The sequence below is a fragment of the Caretta caretta genome, chromosome 9 (assembly GCF_965140235.1).
Source record: "Caretta caretta isolate rCarCar2 chromosome 9, rCarCar1.hap1, whole genome shotgun sequence".
NCBI classification, from domain to species: domain Eukaryota; kingdom Metazoa; phylum Chordata; order Testudines; family Cheloniidae; genus Caretta; species Caretta caretta.
In genome coordinates this window covers 37,917,014-37,930,086 of record NC_134214.1, presented here as the reverse complement: position 1 = coordinate 37,930,086, position 13,073 = coordinate 37,917,014, and the positions used below count along the sequence as shown (strand labels likewise).

The 13,073-nt window shown below is 40.8% G+C and overlaps 1 protein-coding gene across 2 annotated transcripts in view; it reads right to left on the bottom strand.

The window, feature by feature from the left end:
* Window positions 1-13,073, bottom strand: part of PAX3 (paired box 3) — a 118,859-nt gene that overhangs the window by 32,988 nt on the left and 72,798 nt on the right. For both annotated transcript variants that reach the window (XM_048864879.2, XM_048864880.2), the window contains exon 5: window positions 5,702-5,907. In XM_048864879.2, the coding sequence (XP_048720836.1) occupies window positions 5,702-5,907 (206 nt within the window). The remainder of the gene's footprint in view (window positions 1-5,701; window positions 5,908-13,073) is intronic.

Below are 13,073 nucleotides of genomic sequence, written 5' to 3'. Positions count from 1 at the left end.
AGTGAATTTGTGTGGGGGGGTGGAGGGTGAGAAAACCTGGATTTGTGCTGGAAATGGCCCACCTGATGATCACTTTAGATAAGCTATTACCAGCAGGACAGTGGGGTGGGAGGAGGTATTGTTTCATATTCTCTGTGTATATATAAAGTCTGCTGCAGTTTCCACGGTATGCATCCGATGAAGTGAGCTGTAGCTCACGAAAGCTCATGCTCAAATAAATTGGTTAGTCTCTAAGATGCCATAAGTACTCCTTTTCTTTTTGCGAATACAGACTAACACGGCTGTTACTCTGAAACCTGTCACTGTAGAGAGTGTACTAGTGGAGAAAGGAGGCATACAGGGGGCAGAGAAGTGGAACATCTCTCTATTACCCCAATCTTCCACTGGTGTAAAGTCCTTGAGGACCTAGCAATGGTGACAAAGTTAGAGCAACCCTTTGACCTCTCTGATATCCTGGCCAGGCCAGCACAGAATCAAGGAGAAAAAACTGGTCCCCTTCCTCTTCCCTGCACCAAGCAGAGCTTGGATACTGAGCAAAAATCAAGCCCCACATTTAAAAGTCCTTAATCAAAGGGCTTGTCTACACTGGAGACATTTTCTAACCTGGAGGTGGTCTTCAAACTGATTCAGTAAAAATGGGTCAAGAACCTCAAACTGGATCTACACTACATTTCTAACCAGTTTTTAGATCAGTTTAGCAGACCAGTTTTTGAAACCTACCACTAAATGTCCCCAGTGTAGGTGTGCCCAAGTGTCTTACAAATAACGTGTCAGGATGAGTGCATAGGTTGGAAAGAGACCAAAGTTATGATTCTCTGGGTGACCATGCATCCTATTTTCTAATGCAGAGGGGAGGCTTTTAAAGACAGCCTTAACTTTGCATTTCCAAGCTTTCTAGCATCTGTGATTTTGGATTCAGTTATTATGTTCTGTTAGGGCTAGATCGGGGAGGACAAACTATAGCCCGGGGGCCACATCTGACCCTCCAGTTCCCTCCAGGGAGCAGAGTTGGGGGTTTGCCCCGCTCTGCATGGCTCCCAGAAGCAGCAGCATGTCCCCCCTCCAGCTCCTACACATAGGGGAAGCCAGGGGACTCCGCAAGCTGCCCCCGCCCCAATTGCTGCCCCTGGGCCATTTGTGGTCAATTAAGTAACTCTCCAAAACAGCGTAAGAGGCCTGTGCTCTAAGGTGTTGGTATTAGCAGACAACTTGTACTGGGATAAAACTCTTGGCACAAAATCCCTCCTTTTTCATGCTATTTGGTTAGAAACCAGATTGAAATTGAAGAACATTTTGGTACCCTTTTGTGTTCCTTTAACTATGGCTAGTAGTTTGTTTGCCTAGAAAATCCCAGACACGTCAGCCGGACTTGTTAACCCAGGGAAAGTGGGTGACTACCTCAGCATAACTAGAGCTGGCTGAAAATTTTCTGATGGTAGATTTTTCTGTAGGAAAATGCCATATCATGAAACCTGAAACTTTACCCAGGAATGTGTTGATTTTGCTGAAATAGTATTTTCAATAACGTCATTTTGATTTTTCATTTCAAAATGATTTTTTGTTTTGACCAGCGGTTCTCAAACTGGTGGTCGGGACCCCAAAGTGGGTCACAACACCTTTTTAATGGGATCACCAGAGCTGGTATTAGACTTGCTGGGGCTCTGGGCTGAAGCCTAAGTCTGAGCCACACTGCCCAGTGCTGAAGCCCTCAAGCTTTGGCTCCCCCACAGGGCAGCAGGGCTGGGCTTGGGCTTGGGCTTTGGTCCCCCTGCCCGGGGTGGTGGAGCTTGGGCTTCGGTCCCCCTTCCCAGGGTCATGTAGTAATTTTGGTTGTCAGAAGGGGGTCATGGTGCAATGCAGTTTGAGAAACCCTGGTTCAGACATTTATTTTATATTATTAAGAGTATAATTTTAAAAAGTCAAAATCAAAATGAAACATTTCCCTTTTTTAAAATTTCATTTCCCAAGAAATTCTGGCTTTTCATTCCAATTCAGAACAAAATAAAATAAAATAAAATAAAAGGTTGAAATTCCATCCTGCAGAATGGAAATGACTGTTCCCAAACAGCTCCATAATCATAATCTTCTAAACACACAAAACCCCATCATTAGCATAGAATTAAAGTAACTCAAGAGCATCGCTTGACCAAAAAAAAAAAAAAAAAAACAATACAAATCAAAGACATCACCAGTGAAAGCAACATTAAATGTGTACAACTTCATCTCTCATGTCTCACTACACAAACAAACATCACACTCACAAGCTCCCTACCTGCACAACAATCCCACATCCTCTCTATCCGAACACATCTCCATTTCCCCAATATCACACACATAAACAAACTTTACCACTGTACATATGTCTATGGGAATAAACCTTAAATCTAATTGAGAACAGAGTTCAGATTCTGACTGAGTGTGACATGAAGAACTGGATATGCCACATCTCCATCACACACTTCACCCTCCCTCTCCATCTCTGTGCCTCCCCCATATCATACCATTTATGTCTCAAGTTTCCACATTGGGAGTTGCAGATGAATGAGTAGAGGGAGAAGCTGCATCCGTTGCTGAGCTCTCTGTTATAATTTTCATGCAATTTTGGCTGCAAGTTTCTTCCACCCTTGTCCCCCACCCTCAGCTGGTAATAGAGCCTAGAAGATTGTAAGGGGGAGGCAGTGATGGAGGGATTTTAGAGTCAAAAATGTCTAAGGGTATGTCTACACTGCAACTAGACACCCAGAGCTGGCCTGCGCCAGCTGACTCAGGCTCATGGGGCTCGAGCTAAGGGGCTGTTTAACTGTGATGTAGAAATTTGGGTTCAGGCTGGATTTGGAGCTCTGGGATCCTCCCCCTTGCAGGGTCCTAGAACCTGGGCTTCAGCCTAAGCCCAAATATCTACACCTCAAATAAACAGCCCCTTAACCTAAGCCCTGCTAGCCCAAATCCGCTGACATTGCCATGTAAACATACCCTTAAGGAGCAGAATTAGCAGCTCCACTACGGAGGTGGCTTCTCAGTCTGCCAAACCTTTTGTGGTTCCCCAGAGTGCAGCCTCATTCCAACAGAGTAGATGTGTCAGAATGGAGCTCCCACAGTGAGGCCTTAAGAGGAGGGAGGATTGGTTCTGGCAGATATTTCATAGTGTATAAATACTCATAACTGACATACAACAGTGGCTTCCTGCACGTAAAAACAGTATCTGCTGTTACAGTAGCAAGGGGGAAAAAATGACACAGTTATTGATAATGAGCATTTTTATAGGCTCCTATCGTATTGTTCTCTTTAACCTCTGAGGATAGGACAAGAAGCAATGGGCTTAAATTCCAGCAAGGGCAGTTTAGGTTGGACATTAGGAAAAAATTCCTACCTGTCAGGGTAGTTAGGCACTGGAATAAATTGCTTAGGGAGGTTGTGGAATCTCCATCATTGTCTAACCTGCTCTTAAAAATCTCCAAGGGTGGGTCATCCTGCCTCAGTGCAGACGACTGGGCTAGATGGCCTCTCGAGGTCCCTTCCAGTCTTATGAGTCTATGATTGTTGCTCACCAAATATATATATATCAATGAAAGATGATAAAGCAAAACTATGAATGCCATGTCATTATAGCCATCCACCTCCTCATCCTTAAATCTCTTTGCAATTTTTCTTTCATGATTCTTCTTTTAGATCATGTCCTTCATACATGTGTTTTATGCAATACTGTGCACAGTCTTCAGCTAGTGCTGAACCGCTTTGTCAGACTTCTAGTGTTCCAGGCAGATTGAGAAGACTAAACAAGTACCCACACACTGGCTATTTCAGATGAATCTCCTCTTTAATCCAGAAAAGGTTTAGTTCCGGTATTTTAATCATTGATTGACTGGGATCTTTCCTTCCATGCTGGGTTAAGTCAAAGATCCATATGTTAGATGTACTAGGGAATGTGTGAGGCTGTAGATCATAGCACTGGTGAGAATCTCAAGGGAACAGAGGAAGCCATAAGGAATGTAAGAAGTCACCGGGTTAAAGCCACATTAAGACAGCTGTTATGTTAATGAGAGTTCTGCTTTTCTTCTAACTGTGGGTCACTAATTTAGAAAAATATTAATAACTTTTTTATTGTTTTTCCACATTTGACGTTAATGTAGACTGGAACTCCATAACCTAGAAGCTATTCCTGCTCCTAATAGACCTAGTGTAGAAGATCATAGTTGTTATATTTGCGCACATCCCATCCCATTGTCACTGCCCAGTTTAGTCTAGTGCAGTACAATTCCATTTAAGATGCTGTCATCTGTTTTGTTGGCTTTTCACTCTCAGTAAAGGTGTTCAATTAATAATGGAACTATGCCTCATTGAGTTTATCTTCTCAAAGAACTACAGTTCATCCATGCAGTAGATTTGCTTTCCCTATCATAACAGGACAGTTACAATAGCTGTGTGAACACTTCAGTAAGAAAGTCAAAAATGGGCAAAATTCAAAATGGCTGGATCTATGAGGAAGTATACACAGCAATAGAGCTGTGTTGCAATTGGCACTCTTATTTTGCAAGGGTTAGTGCAATATTTTTGGTTGTTTATTTCAATTTACAGGGATTTGAACCTCCCACACCAGGTTCAATTTCAAAAGAACTCAAAACAACAAAGCAAAATTCAGCCAAAGCAACCAAATTTCATTTGTTTTTCTTCCTGAAATATGTGCAGACACACATTTTGCTTGAGTTCAACACCCAAAGTTAAGCTTACCCAAGACCACTCAAGACTAGCTCAAAATGGGGCACAAATCCTTTGAAATGAATCACAATTGTTAGCAAATCTGATCCTAGTTTTCAGTTAGTAATGGATCTCCAAACCAGGCAACCATGGGATTTTGGGTTTGGTAGAAAGTAGTTCTCTTTGGCAACCATGAAGCAGAAAGTGTCTGATGCACTCTGAACCTAAACTCCTTGGGACAGTCCATTCCTGAATTGGCCAACGGGCGGGTTTGGAAACCCACTTTATCCCTATTTATATAATCCCACTATTTTCACCATCAGAATTTTAATTTGTTTACATCTACTCAGATCCATATTATTTTGAAAATGTGTATGTCCAAAGATTTCTTAATTGCAGTGACAATGGGGATGAAAGGAAACACCATAAACTTGAAATCTCGTCAACTTCAAAAGTTGAAGTGCAAGTAGTTTCAGGTAGTACACACCTGAATCACCCTGTCAACTTTCGTGGTTTACAGTCAAATTTTTCTGGTTTTTTTTTTTTTGTTTGTTTTTTTAAATTCCATTCCATGTTGCTGTCCAATACAAACCAGGGGAAACTAGCTAATTAATTATAAATGGGGGAAACAGTGAAAAGGACTATTTAGAGAGTGTACTCAAATGTGCAAATTAAACAAACTGGGAAAACAGATAATTGTTTCCTCTAATCTCTTTCCATTACATTTATTGTAAGTGTACCATGATATTTAAACAACAAAAAATCTCTCCTTCAAAGTGATCCACGGTTATGAAAGTTGGAAAACCATTGTCCATTGGTAAGTGTAAAAAAAACAAAAAAAACCCCAACAACTGAGCTTATAAATAGCCTGGCTTCTCATTTTTCCTTTTATCCCATATTATAGTTATGCAAGAACATAAACAAAATGATCTCTAAGCTTTCTAACAAACCTATGCAATGACGGAAAAGGAAACCGCTTTCTTTAGACAGCTTTTTAAACATGTACCTGAACCCGAGCCTCAGTAAGTTTGGCTCTTTGTGCAAGTTCTTCCCGAGTGTAAATATCAGGGTAGTGGGTCCTCTCAAAAGCTCTTTCCAGTTCTTCTAGTTGTTCTGCAGTAAAGGTTGTTCGACTACGACGCTGCTTTCTTTTTAAAGGTAAATCTGGTTCAGAATCTATGTCAGAGCCTTCATCAGATTGGGGTGCTGATGCTGGAAGAAAAATCAGGGAGCAATAAGGTTCTAGCTGACAAAACCAAAAGAAAAAGTAATCCATAATTTTTTTTCCGCTGGGGAATAAATAGCTTCGAATATAAATCTTGATTCATTTCGTAAACTTGATTCTAGAATAGACACACTCTAATCTGAGAGCAGAGGTAAATGCTACTTTACAGTGTATTACTGGTCCATTTGCTGAGATGAATGAATAATTCTCAACCGTTTGTTCAATGAATTTATCCTCTTTTCCTGGTCCTGGGATATCTGGGAGCAGATTATGATTTCCCTGAATGTATTTGTTATTCAAACATATTCAATTAATTTTTTACTCTATCAGATTATTGCCGGTATTTGAAATTTGATCTGTACTGCTTCATTTTCATTGGTCAGATAAGCCATATGGTCTTGATCCTTTCTCCTGATTGAGTAAACAAATAAGCACTTGCAGCTAATTTAAAATTCTGCCCCAATGAACACCCGTGAGTGTGACTTTGAAATTATTTTTTCATAGATGTGTCAGTAACACCTGATTGCTCAAATTATTATGGAAATCGAATACAAAAAGGACATGAGCATATCTGAAGCAAATTCATTTTTAAATGTGATTTTGCATTATTTGTCCAGTTCTGCAAATCTGCATGGTACTTCCACATCCATACAAGTATAATTCAACAGGATTATATTTTCATAATCATTTGCCACTTATTTATGTATCTTGTGCCTTCCTGAGATTCTGCTAGGTAGGTTTGGACAAGTGTTAATGCTCATATAAGATCTTATCTGGTATTGTGTAGGGAGCTTATATAAGAATATGAGCACTGAGCATATACTAAGAGTGGTAGTTTGTGTCTGACCTTATTCTCCACTCTAGTATCAATTATTACTCAGCTTGTTGATAAGGGCCAAGTTCTTCAAGGGAATTTTGCTCAGTTAAGGACGGCAGAAGTTGAACCATTGTTTTTATTAGAGGCATATGAGTTGCTAGCACAAAAAGCACAATTGCTTTTGGCAAAAATAAAAATACACATGAAAGGCCAGATTCATGTCTGGTATAACTATTGATTAAATTAACCTGCATCAGGGATGAATTAGGTCAAAGCAATAAAGGTGCTTTTCTGACACCAGAATGTGTGTCTAACCATAAAACTCTGTCCTAAACAAAATAAGGATCATCCCACTGGAATATTATATCCCTCAAACCCCCTTCCTCACCCTCTTCAGTCTCTTCCTGGGATTCCACCGTAGGAAACTACATTCATGTTCCAGCTGGGACACCATAAGTTTCCCACACTGACAGAGACAGTCTGGGAGATGTGCTGAACGAGTGCATCCCATAGGTTCCCTAAATCTGCCCATGCTGGCTCTACTAGCCTTCTGGGCTGCACAGCCAATGCAAGATGCCCCTTTGGAACAAGGTATACTGACAGATTGCATGACAGTGCTCCCCTACCTCAGCTGACTTTCCCCTACAAATGGGGAAGAGCCTGGATTACACTGTGACATTTATAAGCATTTTAGGTCATCAGCACGGGGAAAGATTAAAGAAAGTAATGAGAGGATTACAGAGAAATCGGGATTTAAATTCTTATCAGATTCTTATACTGATCAAAATACCCCAAATGTATTTCAAGAACTTGTCCTTGTAATTTCTGTGCAGTAGATTAATCACATCTAGAAAAGAATATAGTTTAGTGGCTAACATAATGGCTCTATTGTTCTGTTTCTCATTGTTTTGTTTCTAGAAACGAGCCTGACCCAAAATGCTTCTTTAAACACTCCCAAACTTCGGTTGGATTCAGATCAGATCCAAACTTTGCAACTGTACTTTATTTTTATTATGGGCTAAACAACAAAGCCCCCAGATGCAACCTTCCCCAAACTATGAGGAAGCTCAGATCTAGAAGTGATTTTGCAGCTCAAGCCCACCTTTCCTAGTTTCCTAGTCTCTATGGGGAGAAGATAGTAACATGGATGCAGGGAGAGCTCAGACATACGATTCTGTGCAGTTGCTCTGTATCCCCATATCTATAAGGCCTATGAAGTGTATACTGTGCAGACTCAAAATGTCTACACATAGAACAGAGAGACAATTTGGGTGAGGTAATATCTTTTATTGGACCATCTTCTGTTGGTGAGAGAGACCAGCTTTCAAGCCACAGAAGTTGGTCCAATAAAAAAATATTACCTCACCCACCTTGTCTCTCAAATATCCTGGCACCAACATGGTTACAACCACACTGCATAGACATACAGTACGTTTTCTTCCTTGTTCTGATAGGGATGGGGGAGGGGTTTATATAGACTCTATTTCTATCTTATTCTGACTTCATTTCAAAAGCCTCTTCCAGAACCCTGGCAACACGCTCTCTCCTCCTCCATCAGGTAACTGTAATAGAAAAGGGTGGGGTGAGGGGTAATATAAGGGCAGTAGCCCATGTGAGTGGAGACTATCCCAGCAGGCAAAAATTCCCTCATCCATTAAACTCTGCAAGGGAACCCATCCAGCAACGGGAAGGGGACTCCCCACTGATATTACAATTCATCATTTTATTGAAATACTAGCACCACTTCTACCTTAAATAGAATGAAATAGATTATTGGTACAGACCTTGATATAAAATAATCTCCTGAACATGAGTCATTCAAGCATAACTAAAAACACAAAGCCAGAACAGAAATCTCATTTTAACTCTAGCTAAAGAGACTGACTTGTTCAGTTCCAACTATTTTACATATTCAATTTCACTCAAGCTGTTTGAACCAATAAGTACACTTAATCTATTTACCCAGTCTTGCGTGTAGGAAAGACAAGGTCCTTTTACAGGCAACTCAGCTGAAGAGTTTATGAATTTCTGGACACACAGAGGAATAGCTATTGCTAGTACAGAGACTCTCAACAACACACTAACCAGTCAGATTTCTAAATGACTTCATAGATTGCTAGGATACAGCAATTAGATTAACTTTAATCTCATCTGTAAACTATTTCAGTCATCCAAACACAATAAATGTTTTCTGCAGGCATTCTTGGCCAAAATTCCCATTTTAGTTCATAATTGTAATGCACTGAGAAGTACATACAACTCCCAGTCTCTCACCTCAATGAGAGCCGTGTCTGAGCAAGACTTGAAGGATTTGGGCCCTAAAATTAAAGTACCCAGCCAATTTTTCAAATAAAATCCTTGAGAACAGACAGCATGATCTGCTGATTTCAAACAATTTAATTCTGTTTCAATGTGGTTCAAAACCCTCTTCATTATCAAGTAAAAATTCTACTGTATCATTAAATAAATAATACTCCTTGTTCTTTGAATTTGTTTTAGTGCCCAATATATTTGACCAAATCATTTCAGGTCTTTTACCTTCTTCAAAGCTTGCAGAATTACAAACACCAGCATTAAACCATCCAGGAAGCTTAAAAACAGAAACACAACCTTCTCTAGTTATCTTCCCCACAGTGGCTCCAGACATAATCATTCTCTGTTGCTATAACAACTCAACTGGAATAGCTATGTGGCTAATTAGCTAGACTAGGAGAAGTTGGTGCTTCTGTTAGAAGAGCACAACAGAAGTATTAATGGTTCTCTGTACCTGCTTCTGGTAAAACCTGAAACAGGACTCAGGAACCCCTGTGAGGTCCACTTTTGAGACACTTTCTCTGCCAAACGCTCCCTTTGATTGGGAGGGATTTATAAGTTTATGAAGAACAATGGTGTCTGGCCTTAAAACCTATGAAGGCCAAGAAGGAATCCATGGGGAAAGGAAGCTCCAAACCCTATCGATATCAGGGCCTCTTTCAGTACTTTCCTCCCAGCATCCCTCAGGAGCTAGGCTGATGCTGACTGCCCTATCTATCTAAAGGCATGTCTTCAAAGCTACAGTGGGGTATAGAGTACACACAGAGCATGCCCAGCTAGTGTAGTCAGTGAGGAATGGCTTAGGAGCAGGAGCGACGAAAGCTCTCTAAAAGTGGGGGGTGGGGCCCGCCAACACCCAAACTGGGGCCCCATACCACCCCTTCTCCCCAAGCCCCCACTCTCATGCCACCCATTTCCCGAGGCCCCACCCCTGCACCGCCTCTACCCCCAAGAACCCGCCTCCCACTCGCTCCTCTCTGCCCCCTCCCATCTATTGTTTGTCTTACAGCCAGTAAGAAGTGATGGGGCCATGGTTCCCTGTCCCACCCTGTTCTGGCACTCCTGCTTAGGAGAGGAAAGTAGAGTGCCCTACATACCTGAAACCTACAGTATATTACCTACACAGCTTTCTACATACCCAAGCAGTGCCTCCCACATCCACACTGCTATAGTTAGCAGTATAGTGTCCCACTGCCACCCCCCTGCCGGAGCCTTTTTCCACCAGAGTGAAAGGTTCCAGCAGTAGGGAAAGGCTAAGGCCTGGGGAGGTAGACAAAGTTTCTGGCAGCTCCTGGCTGCTGGAGCCTTTCCCTGTTGCCTCCCCACTGAGGTAGCCTTTCCTCACTACTTGCCCACTGCCAGACACCTGTAGCTACACACCACAGAGACATGTATGGACACAGCTGAGGCATGTAGCTACATGTATAGTGCCTGTACTCTACATGCTGCCCTAAATGTAGACAAGGCCTAAGGTGTTTAGATGCCCCATGCCCCATCACAGTAGTATCTTAATGTTTCACAGTCTTTAATGTATTTATCTTTACAACACCCCAGGAGAGAGTGAACTTCTATTATCCCCTTTTACAGATGGGAAGTGAGCCACAAACACACTAAGGGTAAAATTTTGAAAAGTGCGTAAGAGACTTAGGCTCCTAAGTGACATAAGTGCTTCTGAAAATTTTGTCCTAAGTGACTTTCCCAAGGTCACATAGGAACTATGTGGCAGAGCAGAGAGTTGAACCCAGTCTCAAGTCACAGAGGCATGCCCTAACTATTTAGCCATCCTTCCTCTCTGTGTGGGAGGGTTCCATTCACCACAACCTCTACATAACTATCAGACTTACTCAGGCTATGCAAGGGAAATATGCATTTCATATGAGGAAAGTTAAAGCTGAAATGCATAGCGAATGTGAAAATTGAATTAATCTCAGTATCCTCACCTGAATACCTTCATTAACTGGGCAGGGGGGGTATTAGGTAAATTGTAAAAAGGCAGTTTAAATTATTTTATAAACAGTGAACTATTTCTGATGTTTCTCTGTTTGCTGAAGATGCTGGCATCTTGTGTCCATGACAGGATGATGTATATAGCACAGAAATATATGCTTAATTCTATTTCCATTCCACATTCAAATGTGGTCATTTACAGTAAAGAAAAGGCATGAAGGTAAAACAGGACTGCTAATCTGAACATTTTTCTCAGCAAAGTAGCTAAGAATCTAGGTTAATATATCTAATACAACTCACAAATCCTGAGATGGAATCACAAAATGAAGGAGAAAATTTAACCTCAGATTAAATAGCTTTCCTATTCAGACAAGTTCATCAGTACCATTCTACTCCAAACCTGACTATTGTTATTGAAAAATATCGAGTTCATTTGTCTCATCTGATCTGCATTATTAGAATCAGGCAAATGTAATCTCAAATGACAGCAGGCTGTCTGTACAACAGAGTGCATCATATTTTTCTTTATTGAAGTCTGTTCAGAGGTGAATGGGCTTTTGACTGAAAAAACAACTCTTAATAAACTTTTAACCAGGTAAAGGGCCTACCAGGATATTGACAAAGCCCAGAAATAGACACATGTACCTAAGAAATTAGAACCATTTTGTGATGTACATTCTGACTAAGCTACCCCTGTTTATGGTACCTGTGAGCAGTCTCATATATTTCTATGATATTACTGGCTTAGAAAGGTATTGAGTGTATAATGATGTGAGTGTGAGAGCGATTTATATATAAACAAGGGAAGTAGGGCAGAGAGAGTCAGAAAATAGGAGCTAACCTTTATAATTAGCCCAGAGAGGTTAGTACTCAAACCCCATTTTGCAATAGCTGGAGGACGGAGGAGAGTTGTCAGTTTCCAAAAAGATCATGTACAGGACAACAATCACCCCACAGGATTACAAATTCCTCCCTTAAGAAGCAAATCAAAGTGGGAGGAGAAACCGTAAGTGCCACCAGTGGACTAGCCATGAAGTTTAATTAAAGAAGGAATTACAGAATTAGAGAGCAATTCTTTGTCCGTTAACCCCTTGTGACCTGTTTGGTGGCCTCAGGAAATACTTCATCCTAGTTAACACTATTATGCACAAAACCTTTGCTCAATTTCATAGGGATTTGGTCACATGGAATTCTGTAATTATTGGTTTCCCAAAGCACATCACAAATAGACATGCCCATACGAAAACAGAACAAAATAATTCATAAGTGCTCATTCTGTGCATTGTTTTTTTTCTCAGCACGACATTTCATTTGAATAATTAAATAACAAAAACATGACAACCATTTAAAAACCATATATTCATTTATTACAGATGCAACACAGTGCACTTTAGAAATGACTGAAAGGAGGGATATCCTTCTGCAGAGCTTTGAAGGCAGAAATTTATTGGCAAACATTCAACTGTTATAAAATTAACCACCACAAAAATCATACTGACTTTCTTCCACACTAATAATCCTTGGTCTGTGCTAGAAGCACTGATTATAACTGTGGATTTTGTTAAAATAAGACAAGACAAAGACCTGTCTTAAACATCCCATTGGGCTGAGATTGAGCTTTACATTGCCATTTGCCACCTCTTGTTATTTATTTTATGTAATATTAATTTAACAGGACTCCCTCCCCCCTTCTCTATTTCTTTGAACAGGGCAACTCAATGTCTGATGCACCTATCTGGCTAATTGCAGAATGTTCTATACTTGTATACTTTAGCATTCAACACAGAGGACACAATGGGGCAGCTAACTGTTTTCTGATCTGAAGTAGCCTTTTACACTGAAAAAGATGTGAATGACCTCTATCATGTTTACTCGGGTGCAAGCCAGGAGAAGTGCAGCAAGGCTGATACCCCCACACAAACCCAGAGTAAATGACAAATGACACTTTTCCTTTGTGATCTTTGGGATTTTTGTTGACTTATTTGGAGGCTTTTGTTGGATCCTAAGAAATGGCCTGTGGCTGAAGCCTATTCTACCAATTTCCACGCTCCATCTGTGGTATCCATCAACAGGGCC